Below are 23,377 nucleotides of genomic sequence, written 5' to 3'. Positions count from 1 at the left end.
GCGTGCCGTTAGTGCGAATTTGTTCCACTTCTCAGAGTCCCTACCGCGTGTTACTTCTGATCCACTGCCACCCCCGGACTTCCCTCTCAGAAACCTGTCTTCTCAAGCGTCCGCCCGCGCACCCGGCGCCGTCCGCAGCACCGTGACCCTCGCAGGGCACTGCTATAGCGGCGGGCCGTACCCCGGCGCCGAGTACCAGCCGCTGGTTTGGGGCTGGGGAGGGGTCTGCCCGGCAGACACCCTCACGTCCTCCGCAGCCCCCGACCCGGCGCGAGAGAGGGCCGCAGGCAGCGCGAGGCGCCGTGCCCAGAGGGCTCCACGAGGGCCGGTGCCGCAGCGCTCAGCCGCGTGCCGCCGCTGCGGGCGGGCCGCTCGGGGCGGGAGCCGCCAACTTTCTCAACTGGTGGCCGCGAGCGGAGCGGGGCGCGGTGCCGCGACTGCCGCCAGCAGCGCGGTGCTCTCACGGCCGCGGGCGCCGCTGCTCAGCGCCGGGCGGGGGCGGCGGGCGCCGCTTCCCACCTGACTCCCTCCTTCCCCTCCATTCCCCTCCATTCCCCTCCTCCTCTCTGCCCCCCCGTCTCCCCCGCGCCCGCCCTTTTTTTTTTTTTTTTTTTTTTTTTTTCCTGCTCTTTCACTCATTCCTTTGTCTTCCCCGGGATTGGCAGGTTTTATTATTCCGCCTGAACAAGCCGGGGGCGGATTGGCTGCGGCGGGCGGGCGGCGGGGCCGGGCCGGAGTGTAGTTGGGATTCTGCTCTGTCAGTAACACATGTGTGAGTGAGGGGCAGCGGCCGCGCAGCACGCGGGCCCGCTCGCGCCGCGCAGGGACACGCGCGCCCCCGGGCCCGCTTCGCTCTCCGCGCCGCCGCCGCCGCCTCCGCCCCGCTCTCCGGTCCTCCGCTCGCAGCGCTCGGCGGGCCGCGGCAGCTCGGCTCCGCGCCGCGGGAGCTCGGCCGCCGCCGGAGCCCGGCGGAGAGGCGGAGGTGGGGGCGGGGGGAGCGGCGCGAAGTGCGGCGGCGGCGCCAAACTTGCGGCGGCGGCCCCTGCGCGTGCGGCTCCGCGGGGCCGGAGGGCGGCGGGCGCCCCTCAGCGCCATCTCCGCGTTTCTCCGGCCCGGACCGGGGGCCGCCGAAGGGCGGGCGGGCGGCGGGCGCCGCGCTCGGTTCGCGGCGAGGAAACCGCGGTGCCCCCGAGCGGCGCTGCCCGGCCCCGCGCACCACCGAGGGGAAGCAGCAGGTAAGCGGTCCCGCGCTGCCGCAGGGCCCGGCGGGCGGGAGGGAGGGCGCGCGGGCGGGCGGGGGGGAACCGGCCCCGGCGTCGTCGCCGTCCCCGCGTACAAAGCGCGGCCGCCGCCGCCCCGCGCCCGCGGCGGGGAAGGGCTGGGAGGGAGCGGGAGGGGCTGGGGAAGGACTCCGGCGGCCTCGGGCGGAGGGGCCGGGAGGGCTCGGGCGGCTCGGGCCCCGTGTCCCCGTAGTAAACACCGCTCCGAAACAGCGGCAGGAGAGATCAAAGTGCGCCGCCGCCTCCTCGGCAGTCCCCTTTCTGCCCCCCGCACGGCCTTTTGTTTCGATCCGGGAGAAATCCGGTGAATCACCTAATTAAAACCGAGACGTGAATTAAGCATCCATTTTCGTCCTACAAATTGCCAGCTCCCCGCGCGTCCCTCCCTCGGTCTCCATTAAAAAAGCGCCGGGGGGGCCGCCCGCTTCCCCGCCCGCAGACGGGACCGCGCTCCGGCCGTGTAATTACCGGAGTGCGCCTATTTAAGTTAAAAGCTTTTCCCCCCCGACTCCAAATGAAACTTGATGAGGGCCCGTCCTTAGTTATCAGGGGAGTCACTTTCTGGTCAGTCCTCTTGATTCATCTTTTTAGATTTAATCAGCATTAGGGTATTGCTTGTCCTTAAGAGCTTTAGCTTAATGGGGTTACTGGATGCCGTTCTCGGCGCGGCGTTTCCCATTTGATAGATATTCTCCTCCGACAAAGCCGGGCTGAGGTGGCACCAAGGCCGGTTCTTTCTTTTAAGAAACCCGAAGTGATTTAAGGCGCGGGAGACGGCGTGAGGGCTCGGAGCAGGAAATGCAGATTCATTTGGGCTGTAGCTGGAAACTGTAACAAAAGGCAATTCCCGAGCAAATGCATCAGAAATCAATTTACATAAAGGTATATGATGCGTTCGGATAAATGCGATGCTAATGGCTTTTAGAGTGGTTTTCTTTCCAAAGTCTCGGGGTTTTGTTACAGCTTAATTGGTGCAGTTCTCCGCTTTATTGTGCGGTCGCTGCGCGCACCTCCGGGGCCGGGCCGGGGGCAGAGCAGGGTGCGGGCACTGCCCGGGCCGCTGCGGGGACAAAGGCTGCGGGGCGGGCGGCTCGGCTCTTGGAGCGGGCAGCGCCGGCAGCTCGTTGGGCTCCGCGCTGAAGGCAGCGAACTAATCGGGTTAGAGTAAGCTTTATGAATTGATTCCTCTGCCGTCTCCCAGTTGTCCTTCTTGCGCTAAGCGGTCGTTAGAAAGTGGGGAATGCCCTTCGGTGGCAGTCCTGTGGGCGGCCCGCCCGGGGGGCACTGCACTGCTCCCCTGCGCTCGGGAAACTTTTTTTTCCCTCAGAGTAACAGGGCTTTAGCGTTAAACTGCTGATCGAGGGCAGATGAGGGAGACAGAAGTTGGGTCTGTTTGGGTAAGAGGGAAGGTAGCAGGCGGCCCGAAGTTCAGCGATCCGGTCTTGGGGCAGCGTCCTCAGCCCGCAGAGCTTTCTCCGGGCGCTTTCGTGTCTCCGAACCAAAAAAGCCCGACTGCGGCAGCCCCCGGCCCCTGCCTGCCAGGCCTGGGGACTGCCTGCACTGACAAACCAGTTCCGCAACTTTCTTTTTCCCCACTCCTCGCGCACTTCTTTCTCCCCCCACAAGCCAAACGCAGCCGGGGCTGCTCCTTCCTCGCTGGGAGTGCCGCCGGCGGGCCGGCCTACGAGCACTGCGGACGCTCCCCGACCCGAGCCGCCCCTGACCCGCGCCGCTCTCCCGCAGGCCATGGTGAACCCCGGCGGCAGCGCGCAGCCGCCCCCGGTGACGGCGGGCTCCCTCTCGTGGAAGAGGTGCGCCGGCTGCGGGGGGAAGATCGCCGATCGCTTCCTGCTCTACGCTATGGACAGCTACTGGCACAGCCGCTGCCTCAAGTGCTCCTGCTGCCAGGCCCAGCTGGGGGACATCGGCACGTCCTGCTACACCAAGAGCGGCATGATCCTCTGCAGAAACGACTACATCAGGTGAGCCGCCCGCGGGCACGGCTCGGCCCGGGTGGGGAAGGGAGCCGGGACTTTGTGGTGGTTCATCAGCAGGGAGCGGGTCCCGACTAAAAATAAACAGCAATCAGAGAGCTAAATTAATCTGCTTTGTTGTAGTGCTGAAGGAGAAGCGTGCGTATCTGAACGGTAAATGTTAAAATCGTAGGGCTTAAATAAGGCAGCTGCGGAGGTGCTTCGTAATGAAATGCCTGCCTCTAGTATCTGATTAATTATGATATTTACATAAGCACCTTTAAACTCCTCCGAGTGGAAACAGAGTGAGTCATTCTCCCTTCTCCTGGCGAAGGAGCCGACCGCCGCTCTGGGCTCTGCACGCAGCCTCTGCAGAGCGGCTCCCAACTTCCAGCACCGAAAATGCGGGTGGTGGGAGAGCAGGGCTGCGCTCCCAATCCCCCTCCTTACCGCTTTCTTTTCTGAAGCTGTTCACTTTAAGTGCTGCAGAGTTGGGAAGGGGGAACTAAGCCTTGCTAATCCTGCATCTGTTGGGGTACGGGGAGGTTGGCCCTTCCAACGGGTTTCCAATATAATTAATAGAAGGAATTCATGAGGTCAGGTGCCCGTACGATCTTTTCAGGTGAACTCGAGCTACTTAAACTCATTAATTTAAAAGGAGGCATTTTGAAGGATTACACATTTAATTTGAGTAAATGGCTCGATAGACTGATGCACATGAATGCTTTAAGGAGGTGTTCTATTTCAACATTCAGTAATTAAAAAAAACAACAAAAAAGCCCCATACCATCCTGGTGTAGCAGGAACGCTTGGCTAAAACAAATCGTGTTTTGTTTAAGGGTTTCTGGCTTCTCATTTACAGTAAATGTCAGGAGTTAACTGTTTTTCTTTTCCCTTATGGCTGAAAAGTTCCACTTTTTTTTTTCTTCCTTTCTGCAAATGTGCCCAGCCAGAAAACCCTGCAAGTTTGTTTATGCTGTAGAACCTGACCGCTGTTGGAAGCTGAGCGTGTGCATGGAGGCACCTTGGTGGGACGGGATGGGGCCACAGCAGGGCTGTGCTGTCTGTGTTCCATCCTGCTGTCTGTCCCCATCCCACTGCATGGCCCTGTCCTACTGTCTGGCCTTGCCATCCGCTGCCCATGGGGCTGGGCTGCAGCACTGTGTCTTTGAGCAATGGGAGCCTTCGCTTCTAGTGGTGTTGTGAGAGGGAAATGGTCCACCATCACGGAGGCACACGGAGGCGTTCAGTGGTTCTCTTTTTGGTCATCATCCTAAGCAGCAAGCTGAAGCCCAGCAGAATGGTAATTAAATAGAGTAGAACGGTGCTGGGAAGGAGCCTCATTTGAAGTGGAGGAATTGACACCACTGTTGGGCTGCGAAGTGGTACAGATCCATCACTCAGCAGCACCATCAAACAAACCTGTGTCTGATTACTCCTAATTAAAGGGAGAAGATGTGTCCACCGTGTCCCAGAGGCAAGTTCAGGCAGGCTTATCGCAGCCCCCTGGTTTCACGTTGCCAAAAATTAATACTCGTTTATTTTAACGTAGGCGGTTGTAAATAGGATGCTTTATCAGATGAGGGATTTGAATTGATCTCCTCCTTGTATCGCCTGCCTTCCCTTAGATCCGTGCCATCTGCCTGCGAACACGCCTGAGCACACGCTTGCTGGAACTCGACCGGGCCGTGCGTGCCCGGGGCGGGGCAGGGCCGGCGGCGCCCCCCCGTAGCCCTCCCGCGGGGTGCGGCCCCGGGCCGGGGCACGGCGCTGCTCCCTGGGGCCGGTTCCGCCCGCCGCGTCCCGTGGCAGCTGTGCCGGGCGGGAGCCGCGGTCGCGAGGGCGCTGTGCGGGCGGGAGAGGGGCCGCCGCGTCGCCGTGCGGAAGGGGCTCGGGGCGCGCCTGGCTCCCGGTGCCGTCCCTGCGCCCGGGGCTCCCCTCCCCGCCGCAACGCCGGGGGCGGCGCGGCCCCGCGGAGGGCCCCGGGCGCTGGGGAAGGAGCGGGGGCGGCTCTCCCGGCCCGAGATGGCAGATAGAGCGGCGGCGTGGCAGCCGGTCCGCACAATTAAAAGCTTTAATTAGTGTCTCCTCCATTTTCTCTTAGTTCTGATAGGTTTTATCTAATGAGATCTGGTCCCTGGCTTAGATCTGCTCGGAATGACGTGTCCGAAATGAATGAGAGCCGCGTAGCAAACAAAACATTTAATTAACGAAATTGGCCTCTAAGAGAGAGCAGGGAGTGGTGGGGAAGGCGAAGGAAGGGGGGAGGAAGGGGGGGGCTGCCCGGCCTCGTCTTAAAGGGGCAGCGCCCGCTGCCCGGCCCGGCCCCTCCCCGCCTGCCCGCCCGCCCGGAGCGCGCCGTGGGCGCGGCGCTGCCGGTCCTGCCCGGCCGGGGCTGCGGGGGGACCGGGACGGCCGCAGGGCTGAGCTGGGCCGAGCTGGGCCGGGGAGGGGGCCGCCGAGCAGCGAGTTCATTTTGCTGGTAATCAGCGGCAAGCTGCTATATTCGGGGAATGCTGTCCCTTTAATTGAACAGGCTAGGTAATTAAATGGCACTTTTCCAATAGGACGTGCTAGGTAAATCTAATAGTTGGTTATTTAATATCACTTTGAAGTCTGCCCACTCAAGCACAATGACAGCACAGGAGCATGTGAACTATTAGCTAGGAAAAAAAAAAAAAAAACAGGATCTCAAAAATTAATTAAATCGCATGCAATTTAGGGGGAACGTTTATCTTGATTTGTCATAACAGAATTAATTCAAGGCCTCCAATTCACTTGGGGGCAGATCTGTTACTCTGAATTAACCAAGCGTAATTTGGCTGTTTTTTTTTTCCTTCCCCTTCTCTAATGCAGCACTTGCCATTATGCACAGCCCCCCTTTTAAGTATCAATAGCTTCTGGTGCTTTTAAGGTGCTTGGTCTCCAGTTATTCTGAAGTACCTTTAATGGACTTGGCTCCAGGCTGGTTTCTGTGTTGCCTTTCTTTGTTATATTTAATATCGCTGTTGCAGAATTTAGATTAAATGTGGGGAATGTACAGAAACACCAATCGCTTCTGGACCAGTGGGTCTGGATGTGCGTTTCTCTCTGGTAGGGCTTGGGCGTAATTCTGCGGGCACAACAGGCGCTGTGCTGTGTAGGTTCTGGAGCTGCTAAGTCTGTTTACCTCCATGATTTTGGAACCAACAGGAACCTTGCTTTGTTGGTGTAAGTTGCATGAGATATGCTTCTACTGATAGTGAATTTTGAGTGGCAAGAGGTGGAAGGTTGGGCTGGGAGTGTTTCTTGCTGCCTTCGTTCCCACTCTTGTTATGGAAAAAAATGAGGAGAGTGTGCGTGTATTTGGATGTGGGGAGTGCAAAGCTGGAACTCCACGGTAGTCAATTTAAGGTGGCTCGGTAAAAGGCTGTTAAGTGTAGAAGAGCTGCCTTGTCCGTATAGGGAAGCTCTTGATGTTTGTGATTGATTGCATCGCCCAAATGTTGAAATATTAATGACCTTCTTGGACTGAGGACCCAAAGAGGAAACTGAAACCAATTCTGTCATCACAATTAAAGAGTCCCCTGGCTTTAATTAGCCTGACCTGGGGTATCTCTACCCATTGCTGCAGTTAAAGAGAAAAGAGCCCATTAAAGTCCAGTCTGAGACCGATAGCTACTTAATTGAGCACCTAAAGCCTGCAGCCTTTTAAATCAAATACTGTCCTGGACGGTCCCCCCGGTTAGATAATTAGCTCTCCAGCCGCTCAGAAGCCACGTGAAACAACTTTCTCAGTAAAGAATAGTTACTGAGGGGGACTTCCTTTACTGGTAAGAAGGAATAATATTTATTTTTAAAGATAAAACCTTTTTCCTGTTAATGATATCAGAAAACAAAAGCATCCATAACAATAGAGAAGGAAAAATAAGCTTTATTGTCCTAGTGAATAATGCAGAGCACTGGAAGGTGTTCTAACTGCGAGTAATTTTCAGGAACGTCAGCGGAAGATTCAACTGCAGCAGCCTCCCAGAGCAGAGCTGTTCTGGAAACATGTGTAGGGAAAACCCGGGAAAAGCTTCAGAATTAGTTTGGCTCTGTGTATTAAAATGCACAGACGTTCAAGGTGTACAACCACCGCTCGTCAGAGCGCGTTGTATAACAAGTGAATGCTTAATGAAGACAAGCATTGCAGGGAGATCAGCGGTGCAGGGGCTGTGTGTTCAGGCGGGCGGTGCGGTCGCACAGGGGCTGTGTGCCCACTGACACTGCTCGTGTTCTTAGCACAAGTGGCACTGGCTGCTCGCCTGCAGGGCTTTGCCTTTCCGCCCACCCTGCCCAAAGTGCCCTTGTCGTCACCCAGTGCCCTAGATTTTTGGATCTTTGTTCTAGAAATGTGGCAGCGTCTCGCAGCCTCCTTATGGAGCTTCCACGCACCTTTTCTGTGCGCCAACTTCACTGCTAGTAACAATGGAGGAAGAAAAACGCGTATCATAAAGCTGGGGAAGAAACCTCAGTGCATTGTGCAACTGCTCGGAACTGCTCCTGGTTTACAAGATGCCCTAATAACAGACCCTTCGTTTCTAGACAGTGTAGTCCTTTTGGCTGGAGGTCCTGACAATGTATTAGTTCAGCTTTCCCTTTTGTAACCGCTGTGATTCTGCAAGAACGTGTCAATGTGTCGTGGATCTCAGACTAATTAGTTTTGAAATGGAGTTTTGATTGAACTCTTCAAATCGATGCTGCTGCAAAATTTGTTTCTCAGCTTCCTATTAAAAGCCATCTTAAGGGGCAGTTTTACTACTCTCTCTGTCGTTCAGTCGATACATTTAATAACAACTTACAGGCTATTTTCAATAAAGTGGCGACAGCAAATTAGTAGTTTGAACATGACAAGCCACCTCTGCAAGCTCAGATTCTGAAAATTCAAAGCAATTATTTTTATACAGAGGCACACTGCAATCATTCAGATTACGGGTATTCTGTTGTAACGCGTCTCCGAGGTTGACACAAACAAAATTTTATGACTTTATTTGGACAGGAAGGAGATGCAAATATTAATATTTATTATGACACCAATACGCTAATTTGTAAATCCTATTACCGTGTTTTACATCGTGCAGAAAAGCAGGTCTGTGACCCTGCCATCCAGTTTGGTTTCCTTTTTTACTGTGAAATGACTGTGGTACTCTTTCTAAATATTTGTGCATGTAAGAGGGACGCACGGAAAGCAAATAAAGCTTTTCTAATTCTAGCTAATGCAGTCAGGAAAAGTAGAACTCAATAATCATTATTGTATTATATTCTGAATCGATGTGTTGTGCCTTTAAATGGATTTGAAGAATTATGTATATATTTTTCTTCACCACTCTTCTGCCTACTCCCCCCGCCCCCCGCGGGCGGGGCCCCCCCAACCCAATGGCAGATGTTGTGGTCTCATTTGATTGCATAGGAAAACTGCAGTGATACAGCAAACACCCAGAGAGATATGATGACAAATGGGTCCAGATCCCGGTAAATTACTTTCTGCTCAAATCGAAATTTCATTCAGTTTGTTGCTAGCAGAGATGAAGTAATCTAAATTGTGGACTCAGGAGCAGATAGAGGGAAGTTGGAGCAAGCATTTCATTATCAAGAGAGAGAGAAGGTTAGGATGAAAGAGATGAGCAGAGGCAAATCTAAAGTGTTGACACCATGATTGAAAAGGTTAACCCATACACATTATATATCAACCTGGATAGCAGAGAGTTTCTAATGGAAACTCTGCACTGATGGAGGTTTACTGGAGTTTCAATACACTGAGCATGATGTCTTCTTAGATATACAATCAAATCCTCTTAACCCTTTTGATGACTCATATCTCAAGATATGATTAAAGTACAAAAGAGTTCTTCATATAATTTCAAGGACACAATGCATTTAAACTCCAGTCATGAATTGTATCTTTTTTTTTATGATGAACCCGGTAATCTGATAAAATGTGTGTAGTACAGAATTGTTTGTGTTTCTTGAGGTGTAAGTCAATATTTCTGATTAAATCCTGTGTAACCACATCCAAGGTAGGGTGAAGCTACCAGTTGTTAGACAAAAATACACTTTTTCATATTACAGCGTGTAAGCAAGTTGGAAGACAGGGGTCAGAAGTCTAAAACAGTTGTGTAATAAACCATTGCAGTGATGCGCAAAAATGCTTAGAGCCTCTTGTGTGTTAAATTATTCATGATCATCACCTCTGTTTCAGGTTATTTGGAAATAGTGGTGCTTGCAGTGCCTGCGGACAGTCCATTCCTGCTAGCGAGCTGGTCATGAGGGCACAGGGCAATGTCTATCATCTGAAGGTGAGAGGCTTTCTACATCTTTTTTTATTAGCCGATTAGAACTGCCGTGCTTCTGTAGTGTAAAATCTGCATCTACTTATGAATGAAGTGTGAAGCAATAGCTAGAGATACGAGTATGTGTTATGAAGCTGCCCTCAGTGTGCAGCTTTGTTCCCTCATAATCGGTAGAACTATACTTGAGTTATGAACTGCGTGGTCCCAACAGGTAAGGCTAATGCCGTGTTCGGAGATGCTAGAAATCAAGCAGCTTCATATCTCATCTGTGCTCACAGTCTCTGAAGTGTAATTTTCAAACCTGCAGCATACTTAATTTGTGCTGTAGTTTCACTTGCTGTCTCTTTCCTTTCTCAGTGTTTTACATGCTCTACCTGCCGGAATCGCCTGGTCCCGGGAGATCGGTTTCACTACATCAATGGCAGTTTATTTTGTGAACATGATAGACCTACAGCTCTCATCAATGGCCATTTGAATTCACTTCAGAGTAACCCACTACTGCCAGACCAGAAGGTGAATACTCCACAATTACTAATAAGCTTTATTAGAGCTAAATGAAGATCAATTTATTTTCAGTTTAATAGTGGACATTTCCCACCCCTGCAACAAGACCTTTAAGTAACCCAACTTAAGTAATGTAGGCGTGGGGGATGGGGAGGAAGTGCTAACCTTTAAGTATGACATATAGAGTGAGTCCGTTTATTTTGGTTTGGGCACGTGTATCTGTGCAGCTGTTGAACGCTTCACGTACAAAGTGGAACGGAGAGCAGACGTTAACATAAACTTAACAAAGAGGAGCATTTTATTTTACAGTCTTGAAATTAAGGGCTACAAGAGAGCAGGTTTCTGTGGGAGGAAAATTACATCCTTTAATATGGAAATAAACGTTTTGTGAAGAGAAGATTCCTGAGCTGAAGCAGTGTAAGGTTGCAGTTGAGGAGGCATGCTGGGGAGCTCTTTCAGAAGTATTTTCTCGTCTGTTTTCTATGTCATAACTGAGATTTAAAAACTAAAGTGCTATTTTCTTATCGCTCCGTAACAACAATAGCTCAGCTAGAGATCGTGTATCTCTGTGGCTGATGGCTCTTGGTTTGTGCCTAAATGAGTAAATAATGACTGCACGGATCATATAGAGAAGAAGAAAAAAAATTCTGATCAACAGTTGTCCCGTAACTCTGAAACGAGGTAGTTTTAGATCTATTTTAATCTCCTTAATAAGTCCTAAAGCTATGCAAGTGAGTGCATTTTGATAACTGCTGTGCCTAATTTGTAACAATTACTGTCAACCTTGAGTTAAGAGACTGTTCATTCCACCCTGGTCCAGAAAAGAGTGAATGTATGACTCTTGCACATAATTTTATTCACATCATATTTCATACTGATTATGTATTGATGACATTGATTCATTTACTCTTTACAGCGCCACTTGCATGGATATTAAATCTTATTGACCACAGATGAATTTTAATTTCAGATTGGTGATAGATTTTTCCATCAGCTCTGATAGTATATTTGACTTTTTCATCATTAACCCAGGCAATCACACAGCACTGAGTTATTGCAATGAAACAAAAAGTGCACACTTCAGTTGGTAATTCTTTATAGATTTACAATAGGAACTTCATTAACGTCTGTAAGGATCACAAAAAATAACATTTATCTGCAAATAGGAATTTTGAAGATGAAAAAACCTGGGACAAATGCTAGGCTTACCTATTCTGTCACGTGCGGAATAATTAGTAACACTTTCACTTAGTGGAGAAATCTACACAGGAAGACACAAACTGCTTTAAAAAGTCCTGTGTTTTTCTTGTTGTGTTGCTGCAGTTCAATATCCACGTTTGCTTCTTTTTCTGTGCAAAAATTTGCTGATTAATTTTAAGCATTATTTCCAGTCTTATGCAGTGAGTGTAATTACATCAAAATGAGATGTGGGCTTTTTTATTTGCCTAATTTGTCAATTGAGGTGATGAGAGAGTTGAGTACAAAAGTCCTACATAGTTGGGCAGAATGAAGATAATGAAGATTGGAGGAGAACGGCGTGGCCTCTTCTCGAGGAAGTACAACTACAGTTAAAGATTCATGGGTTTATACTGTTGTGAATTTTAATGACACAAGTCTGTGGTACAGCATAGCTAACAGTGACTCCGTTAGGTGAATATTTGTAGGTGTCCCATTTCAAAATACAGGGTAAAACCATTCATCTTTATACGCTGCAGTAAAAGCTTTACCATTCTGAGAGAGTGGTTTATCCACTTGTCTACTGCGAATGTAAAGTTTAATGTAACTTCAAGTAGGTGTCTAAATTGCCGTTTAGCTTTATCAGTTTCTTACTGTGCGTTAGTAAAACATGAAAATGATTTAGTTAGAATAAAAGCAGTAGACATGATGAGGAACGCAGAATGTGGAAAAGCAGTAAAGTGGGGCTGGGCCTGCAGAGCTCACAGCTGAAGCCTCCCGGTAGAAGCTAATGCAGAGGCGATACTGAGAACAGGTTTTTATTAGTTCTGTCACTACTTACCACGTTGCTGCGGTCAAGGATGAGGCAAAGAGGTATTGGGGAAGACTGGAGAGAGAAACGATAGGGTTGTTTTGTTTTTATAATGTAGTCTCTCTAGGAAATGGTCCCAGTTCCCCTACCGGTTTTCCAAGGGGAGCTGTGGAGCGTCTGAATTTCAGAAAACTGGATTACAGTCAAGGAGACAAGTTGGTAATTCATAGGTTTGTCAGGTGTCTGCAGTTATGGAAGCTGCAGGGGCAGGTGACAAAGATTGTGTTTCGTGTGTTAGCTTTTTAACAATCTGAAGATGTAAACATCGCAGATGCTTTCCAGAAAGCCGCATGTTGTAGGGCCAGTAATTAAAAATGTTCTTCCACTATGACGGAGTTGGCTGTAACAGATCCTCTTTATTAAACATTAAAGATCAATCAGTCTCCAGGTTATTCTGCCACTAGAGATTATGGACACAGCAGAATAATCACAGGGTGGTGGTTTTTTTTTCATTAAGCTGAAGAGATTGAGACGTACTCCTTGCAATAAAACACATTTTTGTTGTGTTTGTGAAGGTGGCAGTTACATACTTAGGATTGTCTTCATATTAACTTGTAAACTGTATATTTATTGGTGATGGGTGCAGGCAGAAAAGGTTGCGCAGCCTAACTTTCAGCACTTGATTTTCTTTTTAAGGAGGCGAAGCAGTAATGTTTGCTGTTCCTGCCTTTTGCCTCCCTGATCTGATCCACACGTGGAAATTGTAGTTTCTCATCGCTTGCTTGGAAAAAAATCAAACACCACAACACTATTTCACCTCTGCTTGCCGGCACAACGCAGTCCTCAATGCTGGCTGATGTCCTGGGGGCCATTTTATTTGCTGGGGTCGTATCATCCTCCACAGAGAACTGTCTCTGCATTTTTGACAGTGGCAGTATTCCTGTAGCATCTCTTGTTTGCTAACAACCTTACCACCTACTATAAGTGTAAATTCTCCTCTGGCTGGCAGCGTTCATAGCGAACGCTTGTCTTCAGCTCCTATACTTTTAAATAAAGTATGAGTTAGATTACATCTCTCAGAGAAGATCTGAAAAATCTTCTAGTTTACATATCACTCAACAATTCCCTTGTAGTTACATAATTGGTGTTGTCTGTGTCCATAGTAGAAGATATTTGATGCTCATTTATTAAATATGCTTGCTGGCTGCTCCCTAATCTTTGTTCTGGACAGACAAATTACCTTTCTCACACTGAGCTTCAGCTCTGGGGAATTAAACCTCCAAGCCTCTACTACTTTAATTAGCTTGAAAGTGGGGGGTTGCAGTTACTAATAGACCTCAGGCTTTTAGTAACTTAGAGAAAGGGTGGAAAAAGAACTTCCTGGGAAGCACAAAATGCCATTTAAAAACCATAAAATTCTCATATATATTATTTCATTTTGGTAATTGCAAACAGATTGTATTTGAAGACTATGGATGATCATTTCTATTTTGTCCCGGAAAGTTTAGATTTTTATCGACTTAGACACTTTTAATTATCACAATTCATTAACACCAGTGTGAGAGCACATGTTTGACTTCATATATTAAAATGTTTATGTAACATTAACTAACACACCAGATGAGGAATTTCAAATGGGGGGGAAAAATCCTGAAATATCTATATTTAGCTCTTATGCAATGCAGCATATTAACCAAAGTTGCCTTGGGAGGATATTGGCTGTACTTTTTATTTGCTTTACACGCTATTTCTTCCAATTATAAGATCACATTACTGACTTCTTCAAAGGCACGGCATAATGTTTCTTCCCTTTTAAAAAGGGGCCCAGAAAAGCCACCTTATTCACCGTACCATTTGCTACCAGAAAGTACACTTATTTATTGTTGTCGTCTCTCTTTATTCTTTACTGTCTGTTCTTCTTAGTAGTGATACTGCAGAAAATGCTTGCTTTTTGCTATTTGAAGTTGAAACGTTAGCACTGTGAATGGATAGTGTAGAAAGTCACAGTTGGAAAGTAATCTAATAAAAAAGAGATTAGTGAATAAGGAAAAGACAAAAGCAGTCATGTTGTAGTTTCCTATCTCAAATTTAGTATTCTAGCTAAGATACCCATTTTTATTTCTTGCAGGTCTGCTAAAAGGTCAGAGTATTGCAGAATGCGTGCCTTCATCTCAAATTTTGTTCATCACAGATGGATCCCATGTCTCCAAGTAGACAAGTCACCTTTGTAGCTAGCATCAGTGCCAGCTCCATACCATTGCACCTTCTTTATTCTTGATTGCCCTTCCCACATTTATTGGTGTATTAAAATGACTGAATATGAACATTAAGGACTCCATGAACCTGGGCTAATGGGAGACTGTAGAGAAAATGAAAAAAGATCCACCGGAGGACATCTTTGGGGGGGTGGGTGGGGAAGATGACTAATGAAGCTAATTAAAAGAAGCATTGAAATCTGCTTTCTACCCTCATTAACAATTAGCAGGGCACTGGCCAGTTTGTACCCTGTATTTTACCTTAACAACATTCTATTTGCTCTTTGTATATTTAAGTGTTGTAAGGAAATGTGTTTCAATCAAACTGAACATGAGATAAAGGAAAGATGTGGCTTTTGTGATATTCTATCACAAACACTTTTATTGTATCTCTGTAAAATACAATGTATGTATGCATGTAAGTGTTTTTGTCCTAATGTTGCTACTTCCCATGGCAAAAAAAAAAAAAAAAGGAGAAAAAGGAAAAAAAAAGTCAGGCTCATAGCAGCTACTGTGTAGAAATTTTCACCTACTTCTAATTTGCTGAATGAAGAAAAATCTTTTATTTGTGATATTTTCAGAGACATTTGCTCTAGTATGGTGTATTTAAATAATAAAAAGTAAAACAAAAACCACTGAATTGAGTTTGGGTTTTAGAAACGTTGCTGTTTTTTTCTTGAAAAAAAAAAAACAAACAACAAAACTACACTCAAAATAGTGCTCTGAAACAAAGTCATTGCCTTAATTGTCAGTTTCCTTTAAAAATAAGGTTTTGGTTTGGAGGTTTTTGGTGGGTTCCTTTTTTGTTTTGTCTTATGCCACTAAAGAACCTGTTAAACTACCGTGTTAATTTTGGTGTGGATACAGGGAGGCGCTGCTTCAAAGTGATCATTAGTTTTCATTGAGATTCTTGCTTCTAATAACAGCAAATGCAAGACAGTTCAGATTGTGGTTAAGTGTGGTACACGTTATAGGTGTTGTGGTCTCTTTCTATCTGGCTCCTCCCTGCAAAACTGCCCATGTTAGATGTATGCGTGTGTCTGTGAGTGTGCAAGCATGAGGGTGTATGAACACACTTCAAGAGATCCAGAAATAAAAGCAAAGAAGGTGTGTACCTCATGCGGAGCACTAGAATTGAGCATTCATAGAGAGGAATACAATAGCTGTTCTGATCTGAATAAAAATAAACTGGAATTTGCTGTGCAAGAAACTTTTAAAACTAATAATCTGAAGGAAAGAAAAGCGAGCTTCCTGGGCTACTTCCAAGGACAAACTGATGGCAGCTATGGTTTGCTCTCTGGAAGGAAACAAAAAAACAACGCCCTCCAAAGTAAGAAAACTTTCTCTAAGCTTAGAAAGAGGGCAGCTTTGTTCAGTGGGCCTTTCCCTTCAGGTCTGTGCAGACCAACTCTGAGAAGAAAATCCTCATTTTTCATACTTATAGCAAGAACAGTAACATGAATCTGTGATGCACTGTTTGCCTTCAGTCAGGGAACTGCAGGCACCCAGAAGGTGCCTCTGCTGCAACTCAGAGCAAATCAGCATTACCAGCTGTTTGACTTCTATCAGAGAATAATGCATTTGAAATACAGTGTGATTATGTTCTCTTTTTAAATTTGTTTTCAAGAAGGCGTAGCTTGTTTGGTTATGGAGTGAGCTTCACTTACTTTTGTTGTGATGCTGGTGCATAAGAAGCAGATTTGTAGATTTGTCTGTCTGAACAACCAGTAGCAGATACATTTTGTTTCAGATTCTACTTCTTGGCCTAGTGTGCTGAGGTCTCTTGGATTTCTTCCTTCAGCACTTCATTGCCTTGGCAAAAATAGGACTGTTGAAGAGAAAAGAAAAAAATATAACATACGGTGACAGACAGTAAAGATAACAGAATACTTATCATATAAAGCGATATGAAGCTGTGTATGACTTTTTTAATTAAATGCACTTATGTATTTTTAAAAATAAGTTTCTAAGCTTTTTGATCTCGCATTACAGTCTTTAGGTAAGAGTTTTGCAAATTGTGTGGCTGGAACATCTTTGAAAAGACACTCGAAATCATACAAATGTGGAATTCAAGTATCAGTGAGTCTGTAGGCATCCTGTAATTATTCCAGTATAAGCACTCAAGGTGCCACGGTTAAATCTAACGTGCAGATTTTCGGTTGTCCAATGTAACCTAGAAGTGCTAAGAAGATACCTAATAACTTCTAGTAAGTAATGTAGTATAGCGTTCAGTGATGTAGAGGTTGAAGTTCATTAACAGCTTTAAATAAACTATTATATGACTCGTTTGTAAAGCGCAGCTACCTTTTTAATAGCTTACTTTAAAAGCATTTCTTAAGTTGCAGACCTATAAGATTACAAATGTCACTCATGTTAGCATAATCCACATGCAAGTGATGAAGCCTTTGCTTTGATGTGCTAAATTGGAGGAGGACTAATGGAGCTATGAATATACAATAGAACATATTTAAGTAGTATTCTTCCTTTAGGTAAAACACTTTCTTGAAACCAGAGGCATTTCAGACAATAAAACAGCCTCTAATGGGGACGCTGGGGGGAAGGCTACTGGAAACACTTAGATTTGTCCTTATGTGAAAAATCAATTTTTTTAGGAGATCTGTAAAAGGAAACATGTACTTGTTCACCTTTTATCACATGCATTTGCTATGCTGAGTCTGAAATACACCCCCTGCATTTAGTGCTGCTGAAAAGTCATACAAATAATCAGTAAGAGCTTCCCTCACTTTCAAAAATGAATGCTGTTAAAAAAAATCAAAGGAAATATTACTAATCTGAAATCATCCTAGTGAACCTGGATAAAAGGCTCTGTCTATACTGCATCTAAGCGTCTCAATCATATAAATTGTCACTCTTATTAATGAAACAATTTTGTAAAAAGATTGCCCTCTAAATGGGTTTAATGTTTTTACCTATCCAGCTGTCTAGTTATGAGATTTACGCATCCTGGCAGGCAGTGGGACATTAAGCCTTTCCAAAGCAAATTCTGTTTGCAACAAGATACTGTCTTTTCAGTCCAACATGATTTATCTTTAAATATTTTAACAGGTTATGCAGTATCTTACGAAATGTAAAATGAGAATGTCTTACCAGAATGAAGCCTATGAAATTAAGTCACATCTTGAGAATATTAACCACACTGAGTTTGTCTCCCTTTCTCCCTGTTAGTTAACACTGATAAAATTTGCATCATCTAATTCTAGGAGAAATACAGTAAATAAAAGAAATCAGATACTACTGTAGTATGAGTTGCTACCAAGCATTTCAAAAGAGCGTTTTAATTTTATTTTTTTACCAAATTCTTTGGCCAGGATCAGGTGTCAGGCCTTGTGCAAGTTACCCGTGTTCTGAACAGCTCTGTTGAAATAATTGAAATTGAGATCAGGACACATATGTCAAATACCTTCAAAGTATTGTGTTTCTTCAGCTTGAGACGTGTTCCAGGACCGGTTTCACTTCCCGTGCCTGCAGTACGTGAAGTACCAGGGAGCCTTTGTTGTTGCTTTTCAGTACCAGGTGTACGCCTGTTGTCAGTCCAGCGAAGCCACAGAAGAGCTCACTGCAATTAAACAGCAATTTGTTTCTATGAAACTGCAATTAAAGTATTACTGATCAGCCATTTTAGATTGGCAGTGCTTTGCCTGCATGTTAAGCAGCGAGGAGCTCTCGGTTCGGTCCGTGAGCTGTGAGCAGCAGTGAGCTCGCTGTGTCCCTGCCTGGGCCCCGTGTCCTGCTCGCAGAGCGTGCCCAGCGCAGCGGCAAGTCGGGGCTGAGCCCTGGGCCTGCAGCGCTACTGCTGCTCCTGCCCCATGTGAGCAGGGATGCGCGCTTCCTGCAGGGCCGTTCCACTTCGCTGCTGCAGAGAACGGACTGTGCGTTGTGGGCCGCAAGCCAATGATGTGCTGCAGGTCCTGACTTGTTGGAGATGTGTAAACAGGGCTACTGTAGCTCCTTAGTCACAACTAATAAAAGACTAGAAGAAAGCAATCAATTACCTCGTAAGTTTTTTCCTTTCTTTTCTTTTCTTAATAGAACGCAGTGTGTGTCTGACAGGGCTCCTCGGCACGCCTGCCCTCCAGGTGGGCCGTGGCACATGGACTGCAGCACTGCTGGCCCCACACCCAGCTGACTGTGCATCTGCAATGTAAATGCTCAGTGCAAATTAAAAAGTTGTTTGTAAGAACTCAAAGAGGCATTAACTTCGTAGTGGTAATTATATTTCTTAATTATCACCATATTTTAACAAAGTCTGAGGCACATTAACTTCAGTTCCTGTGTTTTTGCACGGTGGAGGCTGTAGACATCCTCATTCCTTCGCCAGAGGGGATGACATCACACCTGTGGCATGCATGAGATAAGCGCTGCTTGTTTTGCGGTGTCTCAGAGATGTTCCTTGGGGGGCTGGCCCCGTCACACAGCCGTGTGCCATCCGTGGGGCTGTGGGCTGGGTGGCAGCAGGGAGGCATGAGGGCTGTGGGGCGGTCGGTGCTGAGGGCAGGGAGAGGACCGCGCTTCAGCCTCTATGCAGCCAGGAAGGCCGTCAGCCAATAACACCACCCGCAGGGGCTTGGGCCCACGCCTGAGCCCAGGGCCTGAAAAAAGCCCTGTTTGCTGGAGACAGACGAGGCTGTGTTGAGGATTTTTATTTTTTCTCTCCCCCTCTGTGGGTATTTTTTAACAAGCCGGGTTCTGTTGTTGTGTTTCCTTTAGTTACATCCACAAAAACGCTCTTGGTGTGCAGGCAGGATGTTCGGCTCGATGGGCTCGGGAGCCATAGCTGTGTGTTTTGCCCTTGCCTGTCTTGGTGGCACATGCTGCTCCCCCGCCCCTGCTTGCCTCTGGCCACTGCTAAAGGATGAACCACGGCCTGGCACTATGAGGGCTGCATTTTTTATTGTTATTTTATTAAATGGAGCTTCTCATTACTGCTGTGTGAAAAGCATAACTGTAGTGAAGGGAGGGCCGAGGCTCTGCCAGGCAGGGCTGGCTGGAGGAAAGCTGCCCTGGGATCCCCAGCACTGCAGGATGGGCCGTGCAAGGGACCAGGAGCTTCAGAGGCAAGGCACACACACCCAAAAGGCCAGGAATTTTAGTAACCCCTAAAACTTTGAGCTTAAACTTCTCTCCTGTTGACTGGCTAAACAGGTCTCCCAGAGCACTGTGCTACTTTTTACCCTTTGCTCCTGTGTTTTGACAGTCAATTTATCAGTGTAAGTCTTCTGCCTGCCTCAGCTGACAAACACCGAGTTTGAAATTCTGACTTTTCTTACTGGTTAAGAAAATACTAAAAAGTGTTTTGCTTCATAGGATGCTTGGTCACTTCTATATGCCTAACTGCATCCAATAGCAAAAGCAGCAACACACGAGGAACGTGCATGGATGGGGCCAGTCCTGATGTTCCTCATCATCACCGCCACCGCTGGCCCTGTCCCGTGCTGCTTTTAAAGCAGCAGTGGCCACCAAAGTGCCCACGTCATGCAGCCGGGCTCCTGTGCAGCCGGTACAGCCACTGCTTATTTTTCACACTGTTGGAATTCACTGTTAATTACTTGAAATATCCACGCACTTTTCCTCTTAGGGAATCTTACATGCGAGCCTTTTGCTAACAACGTCAGTGGTTTGCCGTAACCTCTCGGAATAATCATCGGTTCCATTGAACTTCTGCCAGTTGTTTTGTTAAACTAAATGGAGAGAATAGGGCCTATATTCCTTCTCAAAAGGCAAGAGATTGCCCTGTGATTTGGGAAAATCTTGATTGCTTACAGAAGAATAAATGAACAGGGCAGATATTAACTTTACACCTGACTTCAATTTCTTTGAGAAGCAGTGAAGAAATGTACGATAGGAGGAAAAAGATCCAGCTAGAACTCATAAGCCAGCCAATAATAGTCTAATTTTATTGTGCTGTAAAATCATCACTGCTTATAGAAAACAAAGGGCAATGAATGCCATATTGGTCTTTTATTCTTACAAAAAACCTTGAGATCAAACAGCCCCTAAAAGACTGAGCCGATATGCATCCGACTTATGTATTTTTTTTATATCCTCTGATATTCATTCCACTGATGTATTTGATAGGTAATTATATCAGCCATATCAAGATGCTGATAGGAAATAGTGGAAGACTTCAGTGTTTCGCCATAAAGCTCATACCCCTTGTTATTGAGCTCTCATCAGGCTCGGGATCTGCAGCAATAATTTGAAAGCTGCAGTTGATATTTCTGTGCTTATGCCACATTTAAAAATTATTATTCTTGCTTCATCAGTCAGTCTTTTTAGATGGGTTGGAAAAAAAACATTGCAAATGAGCTACTATTCTTATTTGTTTTTTTAAGAAGGGTAAGCACTGAAGTATTCAAATGGAACAGATTATACCTTTAATTACATCCAAACAGGATGCTGAACTGATTATTTTCTGTTTAATTGCTATAGTTCAAAACAATATTGCAAATTTGGAAATTAATTCTTTAAGCATGGCCTTCTGGCCTCTGTATTTACAAGAGAAACCATAAGAAAAAGAAAAGAAGAATTGAAAGGGGAAGATTGCCACTTACTTCTCTAACAAAGAAGTCTGAATTTCTTGTGGGAGGCCTTTGATCTGGACCAATGCTGTTTGTCTTCTGGGAGCATCCAGTGAGTGCCACCAGCTCTGTGCACATCACACAGCTGCAACGCGTGCCCCCTCCGAAGGGACGCCCCATGGGTGGCACTGAGCTGCTCCTTCCCCAGCGTGCTTGCAAGTCCAACCCGCCGCCGCTTTGGTGGATGTGCTCGATCTCCATTTTCCTACATGCAAAATGAGAAGAATGAAAGCAAACACAATTCATCACTTCTTAAACTAAATATATTTCCATTTTGTTTGCATGTGTGTGTGCATATATCACTCACCGTATATATTTAGAATATGTACTGTGACATTACAGCCAGTGATAAATCCTACTCACTTACTGTATGTGTTATTTGCTGCAACATTAAGCTCAGTGAGAATTTTATATGTAACTTGTACCAAAACTAAATATATTGTGGAATTGATGCACAGTTGTAAACAAGAGCATAACTTCCTAGTGCAACACAGTTGAAGGTGGCAGCTTGTGTGGCAATTCCTTTGTAAACAACTGCAGACTTTCCAAAGAACAAGCCGGTTAATTACATTTTTAATGACATTTTTAGAAAATGGGATTCTTGGGGGGGGGGGGGGGGGGAGAGGAAACCTGTAATGCCAACACCAAAAGTAAGCCTAAAGCTTGTACTGTATGAGGGAGTACTAAGGGGGAAAAATTGGGTTATGCTGGGCCCAAGTCTTTGCTCCCCCCTTTTCTTTCTTTCTACTGAAGGTATGCCTATGTAAAAGATTTTTCATAGCTCTGTGATGGTTTCCGAGCAAGATGACACTGGCATTTTTTTAATGGATTATCTTATTTCATTATTATCTGCAGTACTAAGTATGTGCTGCCCACTTACAGAGCTGATGCAGTGCACAGCAAAGCTCAAGACGTCCTGTTAAATATGCACAGCTTATGTGGGGCCATGACATGAGCAGGCCTTACCCAGCAAGCAGTGTTGGCAGCACTGAAGGGCTGATATGATAGAGCCTTATGAGGCATCACAGGCAGATCCGGGCAGAAGCTGGACCAGCCAGAGTAAGAGCAGTACACAGCTTTTATTGATGAAGTTCAGGGGAAAGAGGCACCCGGGGCAGCTGTATTAATCCCATAATAACTTGAAATATAATCGAGCCATTGCTGGAGGGATAGGTAGGATGGGAGGGAGGTGGAGGTGTCAGGGTTTAAGTTCACAGGCTTCCCCCATTCATTAAAAAGTGAATCAATCAGGGAAGCGGGCTGGCTTTTCAAAGGGCTGGCAGCCACAGGGGCAGGCAGCCGGCCTCGTCCTCCTGCCGGGGCTGTGGACTGGGCAGCCAGCAGCGTCGGCAGACGGCTGTTTTGCCCTGCTCAAGCTGTAAAACGTGTTACAATGTGCTAGGGGAGATTCTGGCTGGATTTTGAGGACTTAAAAGCTAGGCAGAGTCGGTGCTGTGGGCCATGGAAAGGTGACGCTGATAGATGTTTACAAAGGGAAAAAAAAAGTTGTGTTTTATGTTTTCTGGAGTGCCGGTTTTACCAGCAGGCAAATGGGCAGAAGGAGCCTGCCTACAGGACTCCTCTTTGTAGGCAGCTGGTACGGTAATAATTAGTTCATTACTATTAATTTTTGCCATCCCTGGACCAATCAGTGACGTATTTAAGAAAAAAAAAGAAATCCATAATATCTGGTGCTGGCATTTCCCGCATCCTTTCGATGAAGCTGGTGCATTTACACCAAGCGGGAGCAGCCTCGGAGAGCAAGATGCTCACACCCACAGGTGCTCAGAGGGTTAGGACAGAATGCCCTACATTGAAATAGGATTTATTACTTCTTAATTACTGCACAATCCAACGGGGCTCAGTGAGAACACATGGTTGTCCACTGGAGCACCATGGTTGCTCACCAGCAGCAGGGCAGCGTGGCAACCACTGGCCTGCAGGTCGCAGGAGAACGAGCGCCCACCTCACACGCAAGTGAGAACTTTGGCAGAAAGCATTTCTGTACAACCACAGACCAGCACTAAGAAGATAGTATTTAAACATCAGTGTCATGTGGATGGTAGACACAAGCAGAAAAATCGTCAGTGCTGTAAGGCCGTGGTGTCAGCCTGACCTGATCGTTCCCCAGGTGGAAGATGTCCCTTTGCAGACACCTTCCTGGTGACACAAGTCTAAATCTTCACCAGCCCCCAAGCAGCTCTGCTCCTGCCCCTGGGTCCTGCTGTCACTGAGGCAGTTAATGCCTTACACTAGGAGTGGTCCCACGGATCTTGGGCTGGGGGAGCTGTCAGGTAGGAGAATGCACTTTTTAGCGTAACAATAAGAGAGGTAGACTATTCTTTTTTTATCAACAGTTGCTTCTAAATAATTTCAGCTTTCTAAGATGTTAGTAACAATACAAAAAAAACCAGTGTAGTTATTTTTCTACCAATCTTCTAGGCAGGCAAGGTTTGGCAAGAGCATAT

At 46.6% G+C, this 23,377-nt stretch overlaps 1 protein-coding gene across 1 annotated transcript; it reads left to right on the top strand.

The window, feature by feature from the left end:
* The first annotated feature begins 3,023 nt into the window (after positions 1-3,023).
* LMO4 (LIM domain only 4) lies at positions 3,024-16,604 on the top strand. The gene is made up of 4 exons (XM_042873882.1): positions 3,024-3,262; positions 9,474-9,570; positions 9,922-10,077; positions 14,184-16,604. The coding sequence occupies exons 1-4, from the start codon at positions 3,027-3,029 to the stop codon at positions 14,190-14,192; spliced, it is 498 nt and encodes a 165-aa protein (XP_042729816.1). The 5' UTR covers positions 3,024-3,026; the 3' UTR covers positions 14,193-16,604.
* Positions 16,605-23,377: the final 6,773 nt, after the last annotated feature.

Source organism: Lagopus leucura, unplaced genomic scaffold, assembly GCF_019238085.1.
Source record: "Lagopus leucura isolate 7727_CA_CO unplaced genomic scaffold, USGS_WTPT01 Super-Scaffold_100009, whole genome shotgun sequence".
NCBI classification, from domain to species: domain Eukaryota; kingdom Metazoa; phylum Chordata; class Aves; order Galliformes; family Phasianidae; genus Lagopus; species Lagopus leucura.
This window is presented reverse-complemented; position numbering and strand designations above follow the sequence as displayed.

Coding starts and splice junctions, on each gene's coding strand:
- LMO4 (XM_042873882.1), top strand. CDS start 3,027: ATGGTGAACCCCGGCGGCAGCGCGCAGCCGCCCCCGGTGACGGCGGGC. Junction 3,263..9,473: donor TGCAGAAACGACTACATCAG/GTGAGCCGCCCG, acceptor CCTCTGTTTCAG/GTTATTTGGAAATAGTGGTG. Junction 9,571..9,921: donor GCAATGTCTATCATCTGAAG/GTGAGAGGCTTT, acceptor TTCCTTTCTCAG/TGTTTTACATGCTCTACCTG.